The following is a 24,973-nucleotide window of genomic DNA, read 5'->3' as shown; positions in this document are numbered from 1 at the left end:
TAACATTGTTTATTAACCACTGACACCTGCTTATTTTCCAAGAAATTGAAGTTCTGGTACTAGTTTGCTTTTGCTAAATGCTCTTATCCTCATTCACTGGGGACCACAGAAACAAAGAACAAACAGATGAATTTTGAAATCTGGAGTGACAGAGAAACCAAAGCACCTCTAACAGTATGGTTATGATTTTCAGGAAAGCAGAGGAACCTGAATAAAAACCTGCAAATCCATCCTTTTAACCTAACTTTGCTATAGGTTTCTCTAGCATGAAGTCCTTTGGTGAGAAGTTGCTACTTTGGGAAGATAATGCTGCCCCTGCCTGGAAGTGCACGTGGGTGGTGTATGGTAAGTTCTTCTCTGGCATTTTTGTAAGGGAGGAGCTGATGCTACTGGTATGTGCTGTTGGGGATGGCAGGTCAACCAAAGGGACTGCTCTCCCTGCAGCAGACTTTCTGAATGCAAGATCTTCAAGCACATGAGTAAAACTGTGGTGCACTGTGAAAGACATCCGTGTGGGAAGAATACCTGATTGGTTCACAGGAAGAGTGTAACATTTGTTCTTCATGGGAATAAAAACAAAAACACCTGTATTTATTCTGCTTCCAAAATGTATTGGTTAAAAGAAGTATTTGAGAAATACTTTGTGGTCTCTTCAGTTTTTGAGCAGAAAATAGCATTTGTGAAAGATGGCTTATTATTTGCACGTGTAGTATGAAGGATGATTATTATTATAATGTGATGCGTCATGCTTGTCCTGTTTACATTTGTGTGCTAGGAATTAAGGTATTGTTTGGTAAACTGACTTTTTGTAGAGGGCAAAACTAAAAGAGCCTTGCAGTTCTGTTTCAGTATTGTAGTTCTTGTGTACTGAGCCCGTTTTACCCTACGCTGTTTTTAAATTCTTCAGCTAAGCTTAGGGCTTTACTGAAGTAGGTGTAATATATAACTTTGGATGCACAGTTCTCAAGAGATACATCTGTAGAACTTTAATTCTGCTGCAGTTGGCAGAAGAGGAAGGTACGTAGCTGATTTTAAGTTCATATGAATTTTTACTCTTTTCTTTGCAAAATATATATGAAAAGCATGTATTAATGAAAGAAGCAGGAATTGGTGCTGCATGTGAAATCTGGACTAGCACCTTGTTTTACTGCCTGTATATCTCATTGTTCCTGCTGTTTGGACTTGAGGAGCAAGTTGCAATTGTGACCATGTGTTTCTCGTTTTACTTAATTAGTAGATCCCCAGACATGTATGATGTGTTTTGTTTGTTTCTTTGAATGTGTTCAGTGTTCTGAGTTACACTATGCGTATGCAGTGTTACTCTGCTGCATGTTTGAGAAGAATGTGGTTCTGCAAATACCAGGAATATGAATGCACACTGGATGCTTGTCTTCTAATTTCATGTGAACTGTATTTATTAATCCAGTGTTCTACTTAGTGGTATGCTAAAACAAACAACAACAAAAAAAACAAAAAAACCCCACCTCATTCCAAAATCAAGGGAAACAGAGGCTTTGAAAGTCTGCAAAAGTGCTGTTTTTTTTTTATTTTGGCTGTCTACCTGTTAAAGAAATAGCAGTTCTTGCTGCCATAGCATATGAAATCATAAAGACTGAGATTGGTAGGTATTTTGTCTTCAGCCTGCACCAAGAAAGCAAAGAATTCAACAAGTGACAGTGCATGTATTTGTCATGGGACATGGGTGTTTCTACAAAAAGTGCTGATTAGTTTGCATTTTCAGAATCACTGTGTTGTTTTGCTAACAGTCCATTTGGAAGTGAAAAAGATACTCAATTTTAAATAAAATGAAGAGTCTATAAAGCAGTATTACTATGCATGGGTATGTGACAGGCTTGCTAAGTAGAAAGTATGTTGTTTCTTGTCTGGCCTATATCTAGAGTGGGAGATTGGGTGTTAGACAAAAAAAAAAAAAAAAAATAAGGACAGCAACTCAAGAACAGTCACAATAAATGATAGTAGAAGAGAGATTACAGAGCAAGGACTGCAGATGTATTGTTTGCAGAAGGAACGGTGAAAAGGGTGAGAAGTTAATCTGGTAGGTACCAGACTCCAATGAGAAATGTGGAAGTCTGTCCCCTTGAGCTGAGTGTGTTAGCTGTACTGTCAAGCACAGGGTCTGACAACGGGGTCTCTTTTTAGAAAAGGTGGTGCAGAAGGACTGGTGTTGAACGTGTAACGATGGATGGGATCAGGTTTTGTCAGATTAATGTCACAGTGGTGGCACTTAATCCTCTGGTCATCAACAGAGCCAAAAGTAAGGTGGACTGATCAGCAATGATCCTACGTGTGGGAGGGTTGTGTGTGGGCAGAGATGGGATGCAGAGCATAGATCTGATGGGCAGTACAGCTGAATCTGCTGTGTCGTGGCTTCTTATTGTGGAATAGAATTCCTCGTAAGAAGGCTTTTAGGACAGGTTTTTGTAATGTTATTATGTGAAAAATGCAAGTGTTATAACTAGATTTATTAACTTGTTAGAGTTGGAAGTAAAGCTGTGAGCATCTTTAAAGACATGAGTGCTAGGGTAATTACAACATCGTGTTTAGGGAATTGTCTCTGATGAGTGTATGACTAGCTCAGCTATCCTGCAGTCATTATGATGTAGCTGTGACAATGCTGTGTGCTTCCAGGCATTGGAAAGAGATGGTTGCTGGAAGCAGAGACGATGTTCATCTGAAACATGATTTCTGGTCCAAGTCATTCTACCTCTGGTCACCTGTGCTAGGAAAAGTTAGTTCAATCTAATAGGGATGCAGTAAGGGCTACAAATGTTACCAAACAAATAAATTAAATGTTTTCCCTGTCTTAAACTCAGTGATGTGATTTACAATCACATATACATAGAGGATAGGGTTCACATTCTTTACTGCTGTTTTTCATGGTAAATAATAACAAAATGGCACAAACAGGTTAAAACCTGACCCTATTCAGTGTGGATTCGTGTAATAACAGCACTTAGGGCGGTGAGACTCAGAAGAATCTGAGTGCAGTTTAGGAAAAAAGCCTGATTTTGAGAAGAATGTGAGACTTCTCAGTTTTGAAGAGAGGTGTGTGGCATGGCTGCGTGCAGTAGGAAGGAATAGCTGGTGCTGGTTTAGGGGCTCGCTGCTTGTATTTCTGTGAGTGATTCCAGCAGCAGAACTTGCAGGGACATGAGCAGTCTGTAGGGAAATGCAAGGGCCTCTCCCAAAGATTGATCTGCCCAAGAGACTTGCAGTGTTGCCACTCAAGTGGAGCAACACAACATTTTGCCACCAGGCCTTCAAAGACATCACTTCGTGTGCTCGTGTCCAACTTGGGAAACTTACAGAGAATGCTTGAGCCCTGGTGTCGGAAAGCAATGAGAGACATGCGCTGGTAGCAGGCTGCTCAGCATTCTCAGGAGAAAGTTATCCATCATCTCCTACAAAATTAAGGTTGTCGCTTGACTGGTGATGACCTGCCTAAGGAAGCTGTTCTCGCTGTGTGCAGCCACAGCATGCTGGGAAGTGTGAGAGACACAGCAGCAGCTCTCCAGGGCTCCTGTGAGCTAATGGTCCAAGCGTGTCCAACCACGGCCCTGAACAGCTTGCTCTGCAACTCCCCTGCCCTGTGACACTGGCAGCTCTGCCCTGGGTGTGCACCCACTGCTTAGAAACAACTAAACACTGTGTGTGTGATCAGTGATGTGGGCTGAAACAAGAACTTGAGATGGCGCAGTGCACTGCTAACTCAAGTTATGGCAAATAATTATTTGTATTTTCATTCACTGGCTAAACAGTCTTGTGTATAGTGAAAAATAAACAGCTTTACTTTCAGTTTTGATAAAGGAATTTGGGACTAGATTTCAAGATTTCTGGAGAAAATCATTAGTTTTTGCTGTATTTGTGACTGTTTTCAGTCAACATAATTACATTACTCGCAGATTTTCAAGTGGAATGTCTAGAGCTGCAATCAGACATTCAACTCGATGAAAAACTTGACCATGTTTTTTTACTAGATTTTTATAAGCCCTGTCTTAGCAGAGAAAGGTATTCCTTGCTTCACAGTCACACCTCACTCATGCCATCACTTTTTGGCAGTGTGTGCAACTGTGAACAACTTTTTTGAGGGTTAGGCACAGGAAGATTAGAATTTCATCAAAAATCTACAACAGGCACCTTGAGAACTCACTGAGAATGGCAGCCACTTCCATTGAACCAGACTGATGCATTAGTTTCACAAAAACAAGGTCAAATATCCCACTACTTTTACGGTTTTGTTGCTCTCTGCTTCTGTATTTTTGAAATATTTTTAAATAAAACATCAAAGTTTTGTCAGTTATGTACAATAACTGCATTATATATTCCATGTGTGGCCCAAGACAATTCCTCTTCAGTCAGTGCAGCCCAGGAAAGCCAGGCTGATCAGCTTTGCACTAATTTGTGCTGGTAGGTGGTGCTGTACAGAGAGAGCTTGGAGTGCTGGAGGCCTCCATCTCTGTTAGGAAGTGCAGAGGTTCTTTTGTAAGCGTGACCTCTGCCTGAGAATCGAGATTCTGAGGATCTCCTCATGAATTTGTGATTCTTCTGCTGTTGTTTCTGTTCTTTTACAGAATGTTAGGAAACTTGGGCAAGAGACTTTCTAATAAAAAAAAAAAATTCAAAAGTTTTCTCCACTTTGTAAAATACAACATGTATAACAAAACATTTAAGTATTCTAACACAAAGTTCTAAAAATTGCACTTAAAATTCTTTATGCTTTAGTTTGGGGATGACCCAGCACAACAAACGTAATAATTTAAGGCTACTGGGTGAACTGAACTTATATATATTTTTTCTTCTCAAAGCAGATATTCTAGGTGCTTGCTACTGTTTCTGTTGTCCTGAGCTATATGTACAGCTGACAAAATGAAATACCTGAATAGAAATACCTGAAAATGTTGATGTGGGTTTCACACTTTATTCAGTGGTTTTGAAGTAGGTAGAAGAGAAGTGGTCACTGACTGCAAGGTTTCTATTTACAGAACTATTTTGCTATTTTCTACTTTATCACAGGAAATTGCTAAATCTGGAGCTTGTGTTTTTGCTGGCCAGATTTTCATGGAATAGTTAGGATATTTGAAGTACAGACTTCAGTTTGGGAAATTTTTCATTATAGCGAAGTTATTGTTAGAAGGTCCTTGTCCTGTTCCTTTTCAACAGGTGGAATGAGGTGGATCTTGAAGAAAATCAGAGGGGCAAAGATTGACATGAGAGGTTTTTGACAGAGAAATTTATAGTGTGTTAAGTGGACTCAGCCACGATAGGAAAGGTGAGCTGTGCTGGAAATATGCTAGTGAGAAATTTAGGCAATAAACTCTGGAAGAATTATTATTGTTTTTCATATTACTAAATAAAAGCATACAATCTGTTCTTGTAGGAGGAGTCAGTTTCCCATCACCAACCCTGAGGAACTGAGGAATCACAGTGGCAGATGATAACACTGGAGGTGTGCAGTCTGGGGCTCCAGAAGTTAAGCCAGAGGTACCTGTGGCCAGCAGAGATCCCTTGAGAGATCTCTGAGGAGGTTGGAGCAACACTGGCTGCTGCTTTAATTCAGTACACAGGTAGCTGTGGGGTTTTTGGAGCCACTGCAACAGACAGTGATATACAAGAGCTGCTCTGAAAGTAATGCCTCCTATTTCATTACGTTGGCCCACACCATCGGGAGCGGATGGTGCTGATATAGCAGTAGAGGTTGAACCTTCCTGCCAGTATTCCACTACATTTTGTTGCCATGCGACTGGTGGCACTGGAGGGGCATCTTGCATGGAAGTGCATATGAAGCAGGGATTTGTAATTTAATTCCTCCTTGCAGAAAACTTTGCACCTATTGACATTCATCAACACTTTGTGAACATTTCTGGAGACCAAACAGTGGGTGTGAGCACAGTGAGTCAGTGCTGTGTTCAGCAGTGGTGACAGTGGATCACCTCTGCAGGTGCAGATTTTTCTGAGTGAGGAATGCAGGCTATTGCCCTTCACTGGTGAAAGTGCTTACTGAGTGGTGATGACTATGTTGAGAAATAGTGTTTTGTAGCTGAGAACCTGTTCTGTGAAATAATATTAATATGCTCTTTGTCTCTGCTGTAGTTTCCATGGAAATGAATCGGAGGCATTACTTTCCATAGTATTTGATTTACTTTGAATTTAACAGTAGTTGCTAGGCATCACCTGTTGGTGAGATACAATGCAGGTTACTAATTAAGCTGTGAAATGACAAATAAGGATTCAGTAGACTTTCTGTGTTAACCACCCTTTAAAAAATTCCACACATCCAAGGTCTTTGCTTTATTTTATTTCATTAAATTACTGGCGCTTTGTTTATCACATGCACGTAATTTTGTCAAGTGTTTATGAAAGCCATAATTTCAGATTTCTAGTAGAGGGACCTCTCCTGGTAATTAACCTAATGGTGCTGTGGCAGCCTAGAACTGGACACAGTACTCCAGACGCGGCCTCACCAGGCAGAGTAGAGGGGGAGGATCACTTCCTTCTACCTGCTGGCCACGCTTTTCTTGATGCACCCCTGGATGCCATTGGCTTTCTGGCCAATCAGCATGCAAAAAGAAAATATGACGTGGGTGAGAGTTTCAAATTCTAGAGACAGCCAGAGTTCTAAAGTGCATAATAAGCGAGGAGACCAGCAAATTGTTAAGCATGTATAAAACTACCTTTCTAGCTATTCAGATATTTATTACAAAATCACAGAATTAATGAGCTGGAAGGAGACCTCTCCAAATTATTTAATCAAGCCTGCGCATGCAAGGCCGTCTGGAGCAGGTTGCAGAGAACTGTGCCAATCATGTTCTGAGTATTTTGAAGGAGGGAGATTCCATAGTCTCTATGGGAAACCAGTACCTGTGTTTGATCACTCTCACAGTAAAGGCATTTTTTTTTCTATTCAGCTGGTATTTATTTTTATTCTTTATTTATGCCCATTATGTCTTGTCCCATCAGCAGACAGTACAGAACAGGGTCTGACCAATGCGTCCGTATTACTTTCCGTCACATATATGTACAGATTGATAACATCCCCTAAGCCTTCTCTGCTGAACGTTGCAAACTCTTGTCTTTCCTTGAACAAGGACTGCTCCCAAAGTAATGCCTCCTATTTTGGTCCCTATGTATTGGCCCATGGCATCAGAGGTGGATGTTGGTGGTATGGCAGTAGAGGATGAATCTTCTCACCAATATTCCCTTACGTTTTGTTGCTGTGCAACAGAGGGCAGCAGAGGAGCAGTGTGATAAAATGGTGTCTGACATGGAAGCGTGCGTGAAGCAAAGGCATGTAACTGAATTCCTCTCTGCAGAAAGAATGGCACCCATTGACATTCGTCAAGACTTCAAAATGGTTCTGGAGACCAAAAAGTGGATGTGAGCACAGTGAGGTGGTGGGTGGTGTGTTTCAGCAGTGACGACAGTGACATGAAAGCCAGTTCATATTCTGCATGGCCATGCAGATTTTTATGAGTGTGGTATACAAAAAACTGTTGTTCATCACTGGCAACAATACATACAGCTAATGGTGGCGACTGTTGAAAACAGTGTTTTGTTGATACATACTAATTATTTGGGAAAAAAAAAAAAGCCGTTTTGGAGATCATCTAAGCTATTTCAGCTTGAAAAGCTTTTCTTTCCTTTTTTTTTTTTTTTTTAATGCATTCATTATACTTGTGTCCAAGTTTCTAAGGAATATGCAAAAAAAACCCAAACAGATAAAGATGTTCAACTATTTCCTTCTGTCAAGGCTTTGATTATGTGCATCAGTCTTCCTGTAGATATTTGGTGAGAACACTTCCCAAGATTAACTGCGTTTATACTCATCTACCCTAAGTGCTCAGAAACTATACTGAAAGTAGATTAGCACTTAAAATATAAAACCGCTCTTCATTCATTAATAGACCACAATGGCAAGAGATTCACTTTGAATCCTGTTCTAAGAACTTCACTGTGTGTTCTTGCAAGAATACACACCTAAAGACTTTGTTTGCTTTGGAAGACACCGAGCCTTAAATTTTAGGTACAATAAGGTATTGAATCTGTCCCTAATGTTTGTGCAGATTTACTACTGCACAGAATGACCAAATCAAAACTATGGGTGACCATAACCTTATGATGATGGTCCTAAAAATATCCTTCCTCTGTAGTTAATCAAGTCTGACACATACTTAACGTGTGCATACATATTACACGGAAATGTGGCAAAGAAAAAAGTAAAACCCGGACACTTGAAATTCATTTTCTTTGGAAAATTTAAGCTAAGGAAGTCACTTATGTATGTAATAATTGCAGTTAGTTCTATGTACTGATTTGAGAAAGAAAGAAGAAATTACTATTGTGCAGAATTCTATAACATGCTTTCGTGTATAAGGACAAATGACAATTTTATTAAGATAAAAAAGCTTTAATACTTTTAAATTTATAAGATTTAGCATAAAATATTTGCTACAGACATGCTACAATAACATATATGTTCAAAAAGTTTTCAGTGCTTTCAAAGTTCAGCATTTTGGCAAAAAAATCTGTAAATACTTCAAAAGTTGGTTATCATAATACTGATATAAAATACTTCATGCAGAGTAAGGTCAGGTGCATAGAATACAATAAGAAATAAAACACTGTGTAAACATTTAAACATATTTAAAGTATAATTTTCATTAGATAACATGCAAATACTGCAATATTTTAAATGGCACTTAAATATAGATAATGAGATTCTTTATAAATTTGCATCTAATACCAGATTCTGAAATATACAAAACTATAAAAAGAACACATTTCTTCATTTCTTCAGGTACTTCAGGTATAGAGCTTGATTGTCATTTCAAAAGCACTGAGCCCAACGTCCCATGAATCTTCACTAGTCCAAGTAAAGATGTCTATCGAAATAGGCTCAGAATTAGTTAGTTTCCTTCATAATAAAATATGAATGTGTATTTACATGAGAATAAACTCGTATTTTTGGTAAGGTAATGAAGTAGCAGCAATTTGTTTCTTCAAAAAATGATGCTTAGGACAGGCACGTACATTTTGTAGTCACTGATATTCGTCTGAATAATACAAAGTTAACATTTTTCAATAAACTCAAAACACTTTGTTCACTGCTGAAAAGAACACTGAGAACCTTCGCACAGAGAGAGATCCATAAAGTCAGAACCTTCCAATGTACGTTTGTGTTACAAAGTCAATGGAAAATGATCTAATTGTGCTGAAACACTTTGGTAGTAAGGAATAAAAGAATCACATTTCAGCTTATTCCACATACCCTTCATTCTTCGGTGAGAAATACCAGTACAGCAAGTCTTCTACAGTTTTTGTTTTCCGGTTCAGTGATCAACAATTCTCAATGTTCTCCACAATGTAAAACACTTTGATACTTGTGTATGTTTGCTTTGTAGCTATATGTAATACATTAATTTTAGCAAGGTAAATGAAAAACTGATGAACAGGCAGTGCAATACAGGCCCCACTTTAACAGAAGGAGAAGAGATACTAAATGAAACTTGTACTTGAGATGCAATTAGGGCTGACAGAGGTACGTGTGATGCTAATGTTGGACTGTCTGAATTGATCAATGACTCTATCTTTTCTGCTTCTTTATTGCAGGCTTCAATCTAGGAAGAAAAAAGTTATTGTTTCTCTTCTTGTCATGTAACATGGCAATGCAAACATCTTACTGGTGACAGAAAAATTCAGAAAGAAAAGTTTTTAATTATTGCAATCAGCGTGTAAGGTTTGTAACAATGATTCAGTGTAGCCGCTAAGAAAGACATGGAGCTCTCATCATAGGCTTTGCTACTGGAAAACTACTGTGGAAGCAACAGAGGAAGAAGGAAGCTCCATACAAATTATCAAGGGTGACACGTTTTGAATGTTGACACCAAAAAGCTCAGAGTAAATTAAAACTAGAAGTAACTGAGAACTTCCACACTGAGCAAGACAGTGCCTTGAAATCTGCAACTGGAAAATCAGGATTTTATACTTAATGGGCTTTTTTTCCTCCAGTCAGGGAAAGCTGATTTCTTTTACGGGAAAGGAAGAAAAAAAAAGAAAAGGAAATAAAAGCAAAGCCTGAGGGAACTGAGATGTAAGATCATTTGCTTTTAATTCCCCCACTGACGAAATAATAAATTCATATTAGAATTGCTTTTTCCATCTTGCCTTCTACTGTATCCCAGGAATAAATTCAGTATTAATGATCTGTAGCAGCCTCAAGGGCTGCTTCCTGTAAATTTGTGTTTTCACAGACTTAGTGCCTGGAGGCCCAAAGCTCTGAATGTTGAGGAGCCGTCCTGATGTGTTAGTTTCACAAAGACAGGATCGAATAGCCTGCTGGTTCTGTGGTTTCTTCCTCTCTTTTTTAACGTTTTAAGAAAAATATTTTAAAATGAAATGCTTTTATTAATGATGCTGTATATTTTACAAGTGCTGCTCCAAAAGTAATGCCTCCCATTTTGTTATGTTGGCCCAAAACATCAGGGGCAGGTGTTGGTTGTATGGCAATAGAGGCTGAACCTTCCTGCCAGTATTCCATTGCATTTTGTTGCCGTTCAAAGGCAGCAGCAGAGGGTCAGTCTGACAAAATGGAGTCTGACATGGCAATGCCCGTGAAGCAAAAGCGTGCCACTGAAATCCTCCATGCAGAAAATGTTGTGCCCATTGCTATTTACTGAAAGTTTCTGGAGACCAAGCAGTGGATGTGAGCACAGTGAGGTGCTGGGTGGTGCGTTTCAGCAGTGGTAACAGTGGGTCATCTCCACTGGTGTAGAATTTTATGAATGACGCATGCAGACTCTTGTTCACTGCTGGTGAAAATGCACAGCTAATAGTGATAACTGCATTGAAAAATAGTGTTTTATAGATGAGAATTTGCTCTATCAAATACTGTGATTGTGATCTTTGTTGTAGTTTCCACGGAAATAAATAGGAGGTATTAATTTCTGAGCAACTTCTGTATGTGCAGCCCAAGACAATTCCTCTTCACTCAGTGTGAAGAGATGGACAAGGCCCAAGACCTTATTTCCTAAGTACTGGTAACATTCAGAGTTATTTCTGTTACAGGAGATAAACATCGTTGGAGCAGAACTGGACATAACAGCTGTTTGCTCCAGTAGCAAAATACCTACAGTGTTTCTGTCTGAGAAACAAATGGCCTATTTGATACTGCAGCTTGCAGGAATTTATGACGTTTTATACACTGATAACTTCAGACCAACCCATAAGCAATTCTGACGATGCAGAATTAGATTGTAGAAATGAAAAAGAAACAGGAAGCAGATATTAATATAAAATAGCAAAAAAATCCCAAACTAACAAAAACAACAACAAAAAACACAGCCAAAAGCAACCAGCCTAAATTGTTTGAATAGTAAAAGATGAGAGACTGTAGACAGATTTCTCTTTTCCCCCTTCCTTTTCAAAGCTAAATCTTCACTTTTCAACTAGAGCACATTGATATGTAAGGCAACAGAATGAACCAGTCAGAGCAACTGTTGTGGCTTCAACTGAGATAATTTTCTTCAGTCACCAGTATCATGCTGGGTTTTTTTTGTCTTTAGGAGAAAAAAAAATGTTGATAACACACGAAAGTTTTAGCTGTTGCAGAGCAATGCTGTACATAGCCAAGGTCATTTCAGTTTCTTGGCTTCTCGTACTGCCCTGCCAGCATGGAGGCTGGGGTGCACGAGGAGCTGGGAAGGGACAGAACCAGGACAGCTAAGCTGGCCAAAGGGATGTTCCATACCACATGGTATCATGTAGAACTATAAAACTAGGAGGGATTGGCTGCAGGGGGCAGCTGCTACACGGTGGCTGGCTGGGCATTGGTTAGTGGGTGGTGAGCAATTGTGTTGTGTATCACTTGTTTAGTAAACATATAATTTCATATGTTCATTATTATCATTATTACTATTTCCTTTTTTCGTCTTAGAAAATAGTCTTTATCTCAACCTGTGAGTTACACTTTCTTTCCCCAGTTCTCTTCCCCCATCCCACTGAGGCGAGGGAGTGAGCAAATGCTGTGGGGTGCTTTGCTGCCCGCTGGGTGAAACCACAAAAGCATCCCAACAGGACTTCATTATAACATGCTGTCAGCAGGGCAAAACAAGACTATTAGGAACAACTATGAAATGGCAAGGAGTTTTGTTCCTTTTAATAGGAAGAAGATATCCTCGTTGGTCTTGCACAGGTTAACAAATTAAAAATGAAGCAACAGCTCCACGATAATAAAAATGCAATGCACAGCCAGAGTCTTGCTGCTTCTGCTCTAAGGCATTCCTAAGAAAAGACTACAAGAATTTTGATCTGCATTTGCTGGTTTACACTTAGACTTTAGTACTGTGAGCTTTTGACTCTTATTTGCTACCATGAATGACATAGCATGCTGGACAGCTTATTTTAATTGCATTATTTCATTTTTAAGGATACAACAGCGTTTTGGGATATCCTTGGGATATCCTATATCTCAGAATATAGTATCAATAAATCCTCTTTGGTAAGAGCTACTACTTTACATCAAGATAGGCACAATATGTTACTGTGATACCAGTACACAGATGTGCTTCAGTCTAATATTTACTTGTATGCCCACCTACTTCTAACCCTGACACCAGACACAGAGGAGTGCCATTTCATGCAAAAATCCACTTATTACACAATATTAATTTAAGATGTCCTTCACTGATAAGTATATTTTCTGCTGTTTTAGTCATAAAAAGTTGAAGGTTCTGCATTTATTCACTGTAAAAGAAAAACTGTGTTATTGCATCACTGGCCTTCTGTAGCCTCACCTGTTTAATTATCCACACTCAAAAGCCTCTTAGCAGGACAGCAAGATTCTCAAAGCATGTTTTACCATTTGCAATCAAGTCACTACAGAAATCCCCATGTATTCAACACACAGAAAAACAATTTTAAAATGGCTATATTGAAAATAATGAAGTATGTACATACTAAAATGATGTAAATCCATGTTGGGTAAATAAGAATATAACCTACCTGCAATGGTTTGGGTTTCTGATCCACAGGAATGATGAGAATCACAATTTCAGATTCTATGCTTAAATATCCAAACACATCACACTGTGGCACGGAAATATGCAGGCGGAGCTTTTCAAGTATGTCAAGTACAGTTATAGGCTTTTTATTTGTTACCTGGAAAAAACCAAAGCACTTCATGGATGATTTTATGCAAAATTATATTATCATTTCTCTCAGACAGGTCCTGTGGGCATTTGCTCCCTAAGCAAGTAGAGAACTTAATTTGGTTCTCATTAGTTTGGCTCCCTGCTGCCTCTCCCCTTTTGGAGTAAGAGAGCTTTTAACTTCCCATGCTTAGGTTACTTTCATGCTTTGCACCATTCTCCTGCTCCACCTTTTTTTTTTTTTCCCTGTGTTCTTATAATAGCTAATTAGACAAACAGAATCATAGGTGTTGGAAGGGACCTCTAGAGATCATTTAGTCCAGAACTGGACACAGTACTCCAGTTGTGGCCTTACCACAGCAGAGGGGGATGATAACCTCCCTCAACCTGCTGGCCACACTCTTTTTAATGCAGCCTAGAATATCACTGGCATTCTTGGCCAGAAGAACACCTTGACTCACAGCCAGCCCGTTGTCTGTAAGGAAACCCAGGACTTTGTCTGCAGAACTCCTTTCCAGCAGGTCAGCTCATAACCTGTACTGATGCATGCTGTTTTTCCTCCCCAGATACAGGACTTGTCCTCTCTGTCCAACTCAGGGTTGGGTGCAGCGAACCTGCCTGCGTGCTCAGGTCTAGCTGAAAATTATTAATTATCTCTACTTCTGAGCTACTTCTGAGTGTTTAAATAGGTTAGTGGACTTGTGAAATATTTTGAGCAAATTCTTTCTCCTTGATTTTTAAATGAAAATCACATGCAGATACAAATATACTTCAATAGGCAATACATTTTATTGTGATGTGGTGCCAAAAATCAATTAAAGCCTTTGACACTGTTCCCCAAAACATCATCATGGAGAAGCTGGCTGCCCACAGTTTGGATGGGCAAACACTCTGCTGGGTGAAACACTGGCTGGATGGCCGGGCCCAAAGAGTCGTGGTCAATGGAGTTAAATCCAATTGGTGGCCGGTCATGAGCAGTGTCCCCCAGGGCTCGGTACTGGGGCTGCTTCTATTTAACATCTTTATTAACGATCTTGACGAGGGGATTGAGGGCACCGTCAGTAAATTTGGAATGATACCAAGCTGGGAGGGAGTGTTGATCTGCCAGAGAAAGGCACTACAGAGCGACCTGGATAGACTGGATGGATGGGCCAAGGCAAACTGTATGAGTTTCAATAGGGCCAAGTGTTGGGTCCTGCTTTTTGGTCACAACAACCCCAGGCAACCCTACAGGCTTGGGGAGGAGTGGCTGGAAAGCTGCCTGACACCAAAGGGACCTTGGTGTACTGATGGACAGTGGGCTGAATATGAGCCAGCAGTGTGCCCAGGTAGCCAAGAAGGCCAGTGGCATCCCGGCTTGGATCAGGAATGGTGTAGTGATTAGGACTAGGGAAGTCATCCTGCCCTTGGACTCAGCACTGGTGAGGCCTCACCTCGAGTACTGCGTTGAGTTTTGGGCACCTCAGTACAGAAAGGACATTGAGGTGCTGGAGCAGGTCCAAAGAAGGGCAACAAGGCTGGTGAAGGGCTTGGAGAATATGTCCTATGAGGAGAGACTGAAGGAACTGGGGCTGTTTAGTCTGGGGATGAGGAGGCTGAGGGGAGACATTATTGCTCTCTTTCAATATCTGAAAGGTGCTTACAGCGAGAGTGGGGCTGATCGCTTCTCACTGATGACAGGTGGCAGGACAAGGGGAAATGGCCTCAAATTACACCAGGGTAAGTTCAGGTTGGATATCAGGACAAACTTCTTTACAGAAAGGGTTCTTAAGCACTGGAATAGGCTCCCCAGGGAGGTGGTTGAGTCACTGTCCCTGGATGTGTTGAAAAACCACTTGGATGTGGTGCTCAGGGACATGATTTAGTGGAGGGTTGTTAGAGTTAGGGTAGTATGGCTAGGTTGTGGTTGGACTCGATGATCTGAAGGTCTTTTCCAACCTGAGCAATTCTATGATTCTGTGATTCTAAGTGTTATACTGTGTTCCATATATATTAAAGCAGGGGCCAACAAAGAAATGCAATTCTTTTACACACCATATGGTGAGGCTGGACCTAGACTGTTGCGTTCAGTGATGGCCAGTCAACATAAGATCCATTTTAAACTAGAGGTTTTCAAAGAACTGCAAAGCAGAATGCAAGCATCTAACTTATAGAGATGTTAAAAAACCAAAACATTTTAAAAGACATTTTAGCTGAAGAGCAAGACAAATCAGTGATAACCATCTAGATAAACATGAGGAGTGTTAAAACTATCCAGAGACAATGTCAGAACTAAGTTACCAACATTAGAAAATAGTTAGTCAGCAGAATAATCTTAATAAAAGCACATAAATAACAAACACAAACTGTATTGGTACCATGAGACAGCTAAACAGAGTTTTCTTAGCATGCCTTTACCATTAAAAGTCATTTAAACTGCAACTTAATGTGCTTGTTGTTGTCTATGCTAATTCGGTTTTGTTTTGCATTGTCATTCAATTTCCATATCCAAATGTTAAGAAATAATGGAAAGTATTAAAAAACCTGAAAAATAACTGATTTTATAATATTTAACTTCTCAGAAGGGTATAAAATAATTTGACTTTTCCATATACCCTTTAACACAAGGAATGACTGAACTTTACCCTTGCAAAGTTATCCAGCTTATCTTTGTCATATAATATTCTCAGCATTCCAGCGCACAGTGGACAGCAAGCTCCTGTGTGATTAAGTGAAAAAAACAATGAAATCTCTGAAATAAAAACAAACACTTTTCACTTTAGGTAAAGCTCAAAACTCAGTATTAAGAATGAAAATTATCAAAATACCAAAGCAAAGTAAATCTTTCAATTTGATAGCAGAAGTGCACAATCTTTTTTTTTCAAATGTTGAAAATCTTCACAGTGCATAAGTAGTCACATATTTACAACTACAAAGCATAGCAACAAGACAAAAAATTGTTTAAACATAACATTATTGAAGCTAAAAGGTATAGGTTGTGTACTGCAAGACAAGATACTGTATGAACTCATGCAACTACAGAAGTTATGAATTTCAAAAGCTGAAATAGTGATGATATAACAGATGCATAACTGCACATTGCAAACATTTCTTTATGGGTTGCACCATGTTAGAATCTTTATACAGCTAGGGGAGGAGAACCCATAGATCTGTTCTAACACAGAAGCATGTGCTTCCCCTACTGCTTTCCCTCACTATCTTGGAAACAAAAGGGCTGATATTTCAACTTTCTACTTACCAACTGTTGTATGTTCAATTCATGCCCCTGAGTAAGTAATTCTAAGAACGACTGTTACTATATTAGATATAACAGTAAAGCACATAAGCCATTTTTTAAAGTACTGAATGAGAAAAACCACATGAAACTTTTTGAAAACTGACCTTTCTTTGTGAGTAATTAATTACTGCTTCCTTGAGGAAGTAACTTGTGAAAAGATTGAAAAACAAAATAGCAAGACTATTCCCACTGTCTTCCTTCTTCACAGTATTGTAAATACAACTGGTATCTTACTCTATCTTCTAATTAAATATAATCTTTGTTATTCTGGGAACTCTATTTTGAAGATAGTTTGGCATTCCCATGTTGCATCTGTGCTGTCAGTTCTGAAAAATTACTCATCCAGTTCCTACTGACATTGTACCCTATACACCACAGACCTCATTCATTTCTCCCTGACAGGTCCTATGGGCACAGCTGCAAGTTTCTAAATACTGAAGGAACGTGATTCCTAAAGCCAAAGGCCTTTCCACTTTGAAATCACTTAGTTGAGTCCCAGCACTGCCTTGTTCTAGCCTTAACTAAATATCTCCATTTCATTCTTCCTCTTGGACGTCTCAAAGACGTAACAGAATTCAGTATTTTAAAACATGAGTTTAATTCTAAGTACACATATATTAATACAGATGGCCTGGAGACTCCTTCGTGCAGTAAACTTCAACATTGAGTTAACATACCTGGTGCAATGACTGGTCTGCAGCCAGCAGCAGAAAGCTGAGGACATTTAACAAAGGCACACTCTGTGTGAAAACCATAGTCTGAGAGAACACCTACAGCCTGACAGGGTCCGTAATAGTCAACAGCCACACGGTCAGAATAGGCAGCACACACACTGCTGTAGGTTTCCCCATTATGTCCACACACAGGTTCTACTGATTTGCAGAATGGCTGAAACACATAGAAATGCTTTGAAGATCAATTTATTCATGCTACAACAAAAGTATTTTTAACATCAGGTAAATCAAAATACATGGGTATTTGTGGCCAATACATTCAGATAAAAAAAAAAAAAAACAAACAACAAATAAATCTAGAGTAAGGAGTATCTGCCAGTTTATGAACAGGTAATAAATACAAAAAATAATTACTTGAAGGTGACAGAAGAATTTAAATTAGAATCTGAGAAATGTGCAATAAGACATGTCTGGGGAAGAATAATTCTAGTTCTGTGCTAATAATGACTGTAATTTCATTTAATTTATTAAATGTATTTATTTCTATCACTCATCTCAATGTGTTTTTATTTTATGTTCTTAGAATGTAGTATTTCTAACACATTATTTGAAAAACTAAATGTCTACATTTATTTCAAGGGAATAAAGTCTATTACTACACACCTCTCGGGAAAAATACATATTATTGAGACCTTTGTAAAAAAATAAATTTATTTATTGTTTCCATTTTTTTTCCCACAGAAGCATATGCAACATCATTTGATTCAAATACACATCAAAATAATAGAAAATTGTAATATTCCTTCTATCTCACCTTCGCAGATACATTTGTTCAGCATATTCAGGAAGGCAAAAGCCAACAAATTTAACCTTCTGAATATATGCAAGAGCAAATGGAATCAGTGACTCTTCCCAGACTCATTTCAGATTCATCTCCATTGTTTGAGAAAAATCTAGAGATAACCAGCCTATAAATGATAAAGCCAGCAATTTTGAAAAGAGTAGCTCCTAGCTTGTCTGCAGAGCAGTAGAAACAGCCCATCTACCAGCACTGCAGGGAATGGTGGGACTGAAGATCTAATTAATTCTTTAGGAGGGATTAACGTGAAGAACAATCAAATACAGACTGTCCAAAGAAAATACTACACACAGTCAAACCAAATGCCAAAGACCTTCCACAGAAAGCCTTTTACTGCCAAGATGGGAGTGACCCTGAGCCTCAAACTCCCAATGTCAGCGTAAACAGTGAAAATTAACATGCAAGTAAAATTGTTCTAAAATATTCTGAAAAAAATAGATCTACTACAAAGGAGACATGATGAAGCATTAATTTTCATTTATAAAAAGTTCAACTTGGTGTTATTTGGTATTTCTACCCAAGGAACCGCTTTAATTAAAGTTTGCATTGGAGTGTGTTTGCAGTAGAAGACAACTTAATAAGAAGACTTAATACAAGCATCAGAGGATTTCCCCTAAGAAAGCAGAAGCAAAGCTTTTGGTTGGTTTTGTGATGCCTGTCTCAAACACCTTGACACTTAACAAAATCCCAGATATCATTTTTGATATCTAGCATTTTTATACTAGTCAAAATTAGTTTAAAGGATTACTATCAACATAAACATTTTCTAAATGATAAAAGCAGGATACTGTACAATCCAACACAAAAGAAGGGAGATTTAATATTCATTTCTTAAAGTATTCCTTACCTGGCACGGTCCTCGATACGCTAGATTTTTTCCTTTTTGGTACAAAGTACACACATTACTGTATTCCACGCCATCTGTGTCACAAACAGGATCCTGTGTCTGGTCACAATTTAATTGCCTTGGCACACATTCATGTTGGCTACATTCAAACTTTCCAAAACTGGTCAAGCAAACTTGTTTCTTTGGAATGCATCTAATGAAAGTTACAATCACAAGTTTATCAAAAAGTTTCCCAGTACTTGGCGGAAACACTTTCAATAAAAACTTTTCCAGTGCTTTAGAGCTAACTGTGGTTAAGCAAAACTACAGGAAATACACGTGACAAAACATTCTGAATAACCAGTTACAGACTTGGTACAAACCTGAAAATGATCCACAAAACATTTAGTCAATGTATATGCACACAACTATAGTTTCTGTAAAAATTTATCTTCTACCAAATATTTTTCAATGGATTTTTGAAAAAGTCTTCAAAAAACTTCTTACTCCCAAACCTCACTTTGTAAAGGTGTATTGAAGGAAAACTAGATCAAACACCAAAACAGTAAACTGCAAGGGAAAATGATTCTATTGCAGAGGTCTAACCTATGCTGAGAGAATAGTGAAAACAAAAGATGACATGGACCCAATTGCAAGCATGCAATTTGATTCTAGCTTTGTAGCTTTGGTATGCTACATCACGTCCAATCCTGGGGATGACTAAAAATAAACAAAAAATCAGTACTAACAGTTTCCTTCTTAGCCTGTCATCCCTCTCAAGTGTTCACAGACAAGTAAAGAGTAGTAAACACCAGAAATACTTTTCCTTTTGTATTAAATGCATACCTTTCATGGTCTTATCTCTGAAACATTTGCCATGTCTTGCAAGATATCCCTCTACTAGATACATGACAACCAAGGGGATTTGAAAAATAGACTGATGGAAGTCCAAATTGCTTTTCTAACAATCTCCTTTCTCTACAAATTACAATAATCATGTTCAGTACGCCCTTACTCTTTCTCAGTGTTGCTGTCTTAAGCAATATTTATAAAAGGAAAGACTCAGAAATTCTGAGATTCAAACGCTTTAAAAATAGAAACGGAACACAAAATTTTAAATACATTCTAAGCACTTCAGAAATGTTTTAAAATGAAGTTTTACATGTTTAGTTATCTTATCAGACATACCCAGAATAACCTATTGTGTACAGTCTTAAAGAAGTTCTAAGCATAATGATTATTCTGCAAACCTGAAAAGAAACCAACTGAATAGTTTCCCAATTAAAAAAATGTAAGTTCAAGAATGTATGCCAACAATGCAGCTTTAAAATTTGTAGTCTCAATACCTCAATTTCTATTACAGCTGCAAAACAATACTGTTTTGTCTGCAGTTTTCTGCTTTTAAACATATAGGGAAAAAAATATTTTCATCATTCGTCATGAAAGCAAAGTATTACACAACCTCTTATGGTAGTTTTCTTTCCAAATAGAAAATTTACAATTCCAAATCGCACAACACTGTGAAAATGAAGAACTCTGTCTGAAGGCAGAGACTAAAAGTAAAAGCCATGGACTTCGATCTCTTGAAGAATGTTCAGATTTTGTCCTGTCACTGCTTAAGACAGTTTTTGTTGTATTTCTCTATATAGATTTTCCTCTTACATGAAAAAAAAATCCAGAGTGTACAGAGAGCCAACAATGAAAGTCTGTCAGAGAAACTTAAAACCTTCCAGGGTTATAGATATTTTCCAATTTCAGAAGTTAAAAACACAGATTATTAACTGAATAAGCAGGAATGAATTAAAATTTTCAATTCAGGCTAATTTTCTTTGGTATTAGAAGAAATTATGAATCAGAGTAGTAAAATGTCCAATAATTTTTTTCTCCCATTTTTTAAAACTATACATGAATACTGTCTTATGTCTAGAACTGAGATGTGAATAAGAAATATAAACGACACAGCACTATATACAGAGAATCAAGAATTGGCAGTTATTACAGTCCATTGCTATGATAAGTGAATAAATTAATATGTAAAAGGAGACTACTTTTACCAAACTATTCCAAAGCAAACCATTGCTACACAAGATACATTCACCAAGGAAAAAGGTCCATTTGCTTTTTAAGTAGAAGATGTCAAAGCGTAGGAATATTTTGCTTTTACCTTTGATTTTTACTACAAGGGTTAGGGTTACAAGGATCCTTGGAAATACATGATCCAAATTCAAATTGATTGTCTTGGAGACCAACACACCGAGCTATACAAGCACTTGGATACGTGCGCCCATTTTGACCACATACTGGTACAAACTGATCTACACAGTTACATGGCAAACCTGCAAAAGCAACACACAGAGCAAGGATATGGTTCACACTTCTTTTCTCAGATGAAAGATACACAAGAGATCACTAAGCCATCCTAATTGTCCAGGAAATGTGAAGATGTACTGTTATCTTCAACCTCATGCCTGTTAGCAATTAATTAAGCAATACTGTGGCACATACACGGTTACATGTAGTAGGGAAAGGAAGTCTGTGTTCTACCTACTTCCTGATTCTACTCAAGTCTCCTTATCATTTCCACAAACTCCTTGTCTGTCATTCCCAGTGGCATTATCCTGTCTGCCTACTTCCACAGACTACCTGATGTTTAATTTTTCTGTACTGATTTAAAAACTAAAATAATTTTTTTAAACAAGCATTTTCTTCCAGAAGTGCAGGTTGGACATTAAAAAATAAACAGTTAAAAGAATATCTTTATACTGAATTATTCCCATTTATTCCATAGAAAGAATTTAGAAGCTAATCCTTACTCTAAGAATAATGAACTTACAGTTTCTGTTTTTTATTACCTGTAAACTTCCGACGTTCATCTTCTGAACTGTGCTCAGTTAAGCACTGACGTGTGGAACATATCAAGTTTCCAGCAAAACATGAACAGACATTGCAGTCTATATTAAAAGATGTTCCATGGCCTTAATAATAAAAATAATTAAGTAAATGTATCCAATTAATACAAGTATACCAGAAAACAGTAAGCACAGGCAAATTTTTTAATTATTGTTATCTTAATTTCAGTTCCTTTTAGAACTGCAATTTCTATCTCATTTGTGTACTTCTATCCTTAGTGTGTATTTTTTGTCAAGAGACAAAAAGCATGAAAGTAACTATGCCCCACGGAAATAAGGCAATTATCTCTAATCCCTTTTCAGAGGGTTCAGTTTAAAGATTACAAATCTTGAGAAATAATAATCTAGCACAAGTAAAATCCTCAGCACTTGAGCAATTTAGAAGAGATACTCGAAGGCAAATGACAGCTGACCAACAGAATGGAAGAAGAAAGCACCTGTAGCATAAGAAGCTGTTTAAAACACAGAACTAGACAAGAAAGAAGGATTTTTTGCAGCAATTTCCAAGAAAAGTTTCCAAGGTTTGGAGCATGTACTAAAAAGAATATTTTTTTACGTGATTCTATAGAATTAAAAAAGTGACTGACATTCGATCTATTTGAAAGCTTTCCTAGGCTGTTAGCTTCCAATATCAAAGAGAGAACTCAGTAGGTAACAGGCTGGACTATTGATAGACTGACTGGATGAAAAACTGGTGAAATGGGAAAATGTCTTTAAATAAAAACAGGGGAGATACAGATGTTATGTGGAATTTTTTCACCCAGAGGATGGTGAGGTGCTGGTACAGGCTGCCCAGAGAAGCTGTGGATGCCCCATCCCTGAGGAGTTCAAAGCCAGGTTGGATCCCTGAGCAGCCTCATCAAGCAGATGGCAACTCTGCCCATGGCAGGGGAGTAGGAACTAGGTGATCTGTAAGGGCCTGTCCAACCTATGTATGATTCTCTGATTATATGATGCCACACTGTGGAGGTTAAAATACTTTATTGTCTGAGAGCTCTATGAGAAATATACCAAGGAAAGCAAGGTGTTCAGTTGCTGTGGTAACATGAGTGATAAAGTGCAAACAAAAGTGCACATTTTTTTTTTAAAGTCAAGTAAAACAAAACAAAGATTTAATGACTGCTTTCAGCACATGAATGTTCAAAGTCCCTGAATATTTTACAGCAGATTTACACAAAGTATCACTAGTTTTGTATCTGCAGAGTGATGCATACTGGTTTAAACCTCAGCACCAAGCTTGTTTAAAGCAGAGAAAATTTGTTCTACTGTGTTTACTTCATCCCTACTGCCTACTGACTCTCCTCAGAATGTTTCCTTGACAAAGCTCTCATGAGCAAGTTCTGCTATCAGAAAAGAAGCTAGGTACTATGAAGTAGTATAAAATAGAGGGCATGTGAAGGAAGTCAGTGACCTTTTGGTTGAAAAATGGCATACTAAGAACAACTTACAAAGAATTTTCATTAATTTAGTCAGACTTTATTCAGTATTGACTTAAGTAATGCAACTCTCCAGCATATAAAAGTATTAAACAAGTGTTACATATATTGATGCAGGTATTAATCACTGTATTTTCTGACAAACTTTGCATTCTATTCCTTTGATCTTCATATGCAACTCAAAGTTCACTACTTAAGGAAAAGGTGCTCTGTAAAGATACAATTACCTTTCTGATACTTACTTTTTTTTTGTCCACCAACAATGCATGATTTTTGGAGGTCAACACAATGCATTTCTACACAGTTTTCTAGCAATCCAGTGTGTCCACAGGTACAAATCTTGTAACAACCAACATCACCAGCTGAGGATGGAACCTGAATAAGTGTACCTTGACGGACAATAAAATCCGAAGCTTCTCCCAGTTTGCAGCCTGTATACAAAGACAAATTTAACCAAAAATATATTTAAAATTTGAATTTGAGTGCCACTATGAAAACCACTACTGTTTGATTTCTTTAAAAGAAAAAGAAAAAAAAAACAAAGGAGTTTTTCTCTACCCTTCACTCATTACAGCAACAAGTAGGAGAAATGGAAGATAACTGTCTGAGGCAGTGTTATGAAGTACTTGCAGAAACACCACTTAAGATAAAAAGATTCATAATTTCAACATCTCTCAAGTAATCCTTATTTTCCACAATTCTGTAGAAGTAGGAGACATACGTGATGTGGCAAGTTCCACATTCTCTGTCACTTCCTCTGTTAAAGGGGCTGCTGCTGCAAGCAATTCAGGTTAAAAATCAGTGCTTCTCACTCTCCCTCACTCAAACCATGCTTTTAAGCAGTTACCAAATGCCAGATTTCCTCTTTGCTTCAAGATCCACAGGTGATCCCTAATATCACTCAGTGATACCTTCTGATTGAAAGGGGGAAGAAGAATTTCAGCAGGCACTATTGGTGTCTAAGGTAGAACAAAGAAGTGGCCGTAGAATCTGGACGTAGTACAATCTCCTACCTCTTTTTGCAGATTCAAATCTTGTTACCATCACCATCGAAGCCTGCTATTCTGAAGTTAGATAACAAGCTCATTCTACATGAGGCACTCTCTCAAAATCAGTTCAAGTTGAAGCTCAGTACAAAGTTAGACAACTCCTGTGTTCAAAAAAGTAGCCCCCAAATGGCCATGAATTCCTTTCTAGTAAGATGCAGCTACATTATCAGTCATCCAAGCAGCAGCAAAAATGCAGTCAGTTGTGTACTTTCGCATTTCCAGTCTTCATCTTTAATAAAAAGTACCATTGTCCTTATGTGGAAGGACAAAACAGCAATACAATATTCATTGCTTGTGTCTTTGTTGTTTCCCAAACTCAGTGTCACTTTCCTCAAAAGTACAAGCCTACAGATTTTGTAGAGACATGGAGTTCATTTGCCTTGGAGTTTTGATACTTGGAGTTTTCCTGACTCAATAAGCTCATAGTGGTGTGGTGTCAGTCATTAAGGGGCGAAGATACTATATATCACTGCTGCTAACTTGAACAGTAGAGAGAAAGAAGGACAGGCAAATAAATTATGTCCATGCCACTTTCTTCTCAAGTCCTGGAACTCTGAATCTTATGAAGTAAAAGACTGTAGTAACAAGGAAGCACTTATGCAAAAGTATGAGTATTCACTTGGGCTGAACTACTCGCCTTTGAGCCACTAGAGAGAGTTCAGGATGTTGTTCTGGCCAATGATGGATTTGGGACAACTCCAAATAAGATACCATCTTGAACTTCAATATAATATCAGAGTTGCTGTGCCAATGCAAGTGCACATCCTTGATCCTTCTGCA

The 24,973-nt window shown here is 38.1% G+C and overlaps 1 protein-coding gene and 1 long non-coding RNA gene across 4 annotated transcripts in view; one reads left to right on the top strand and one right to left on the bottom strand.

Moving 5' to 3' along the window:
- The first annotated feature begins 351 nt into the window (after positions 1-351).
- Positions 352-17,663, top strand: LOC146544571 (uncharacterized). Its single transcript, XR_014882242.1, has 2 exons — positions 352-5,585; positions 9,628-17,663. It is a non-coding gene; the product is annotated as an uncharacterized LOC146544571 (long non-coding RNA).
- The window catches only part of RECK (reversion inducing cysteine rich protein with kazal motifs), a 63,279-nt gene continuing 46,710 nt past the window's right edge, over positions 8,405-24,973 (bottom strand). For all 3 annotated transcript variants that reach the window (XM_085220058.1, XM_085220059.1, XM_085220057.1), the window contains 8 exons: positions 23,387-23,575; positions 21,652-21,774; positions 20,964-21,135; positions 18,821-19,013; positions 17,118-17,328; positions 15,788-15,861; positions 13,018-13,173; positions 8,405-9,635 (listed from right to left, as the gene is read on the bottom strand). In XM_085220058.1, coding sequence (XP_085076184.1) covers positions 9,420-9,635; positions 13,018-13,173; positions 15,788-15,861; positions 17,118-17,328; positions 18,821-19,013; positions 20,964-21,135; positions 21,652-21,774; positions 23,387-23,575 — 1,334 coding nt within the window. In that variant the 3' untranslated portion in view covers positions 8,405-9,419. The remainder of the gene's footprint in view (positions 9,636-13,017; positions 13,174-15,787; positions 15,862-17,117; positions 17,329-18,820; positions 19,014-20,963; positions 21,136-21,651; positions 21,775-23,386; positions 23,576-24,973) is intronic.

This window comes from Meleagris gallopavo, chromosome 3 (genome assembly GCF_905368555.1).
Source record: "Meleagris gallopavo chromosome 3, MGAL_WU_HG_1.1, whole genome shotgun sequence".
Lineage (NCBI taxonomy): Eukaryota > Metazoa > Chordata > Aves > Galliformes > Phasianidae > Meleagris > Meleagris gallopavo.
This window is presented reverse-complemented; position numbering and strand designations above follow the sequence as displayed.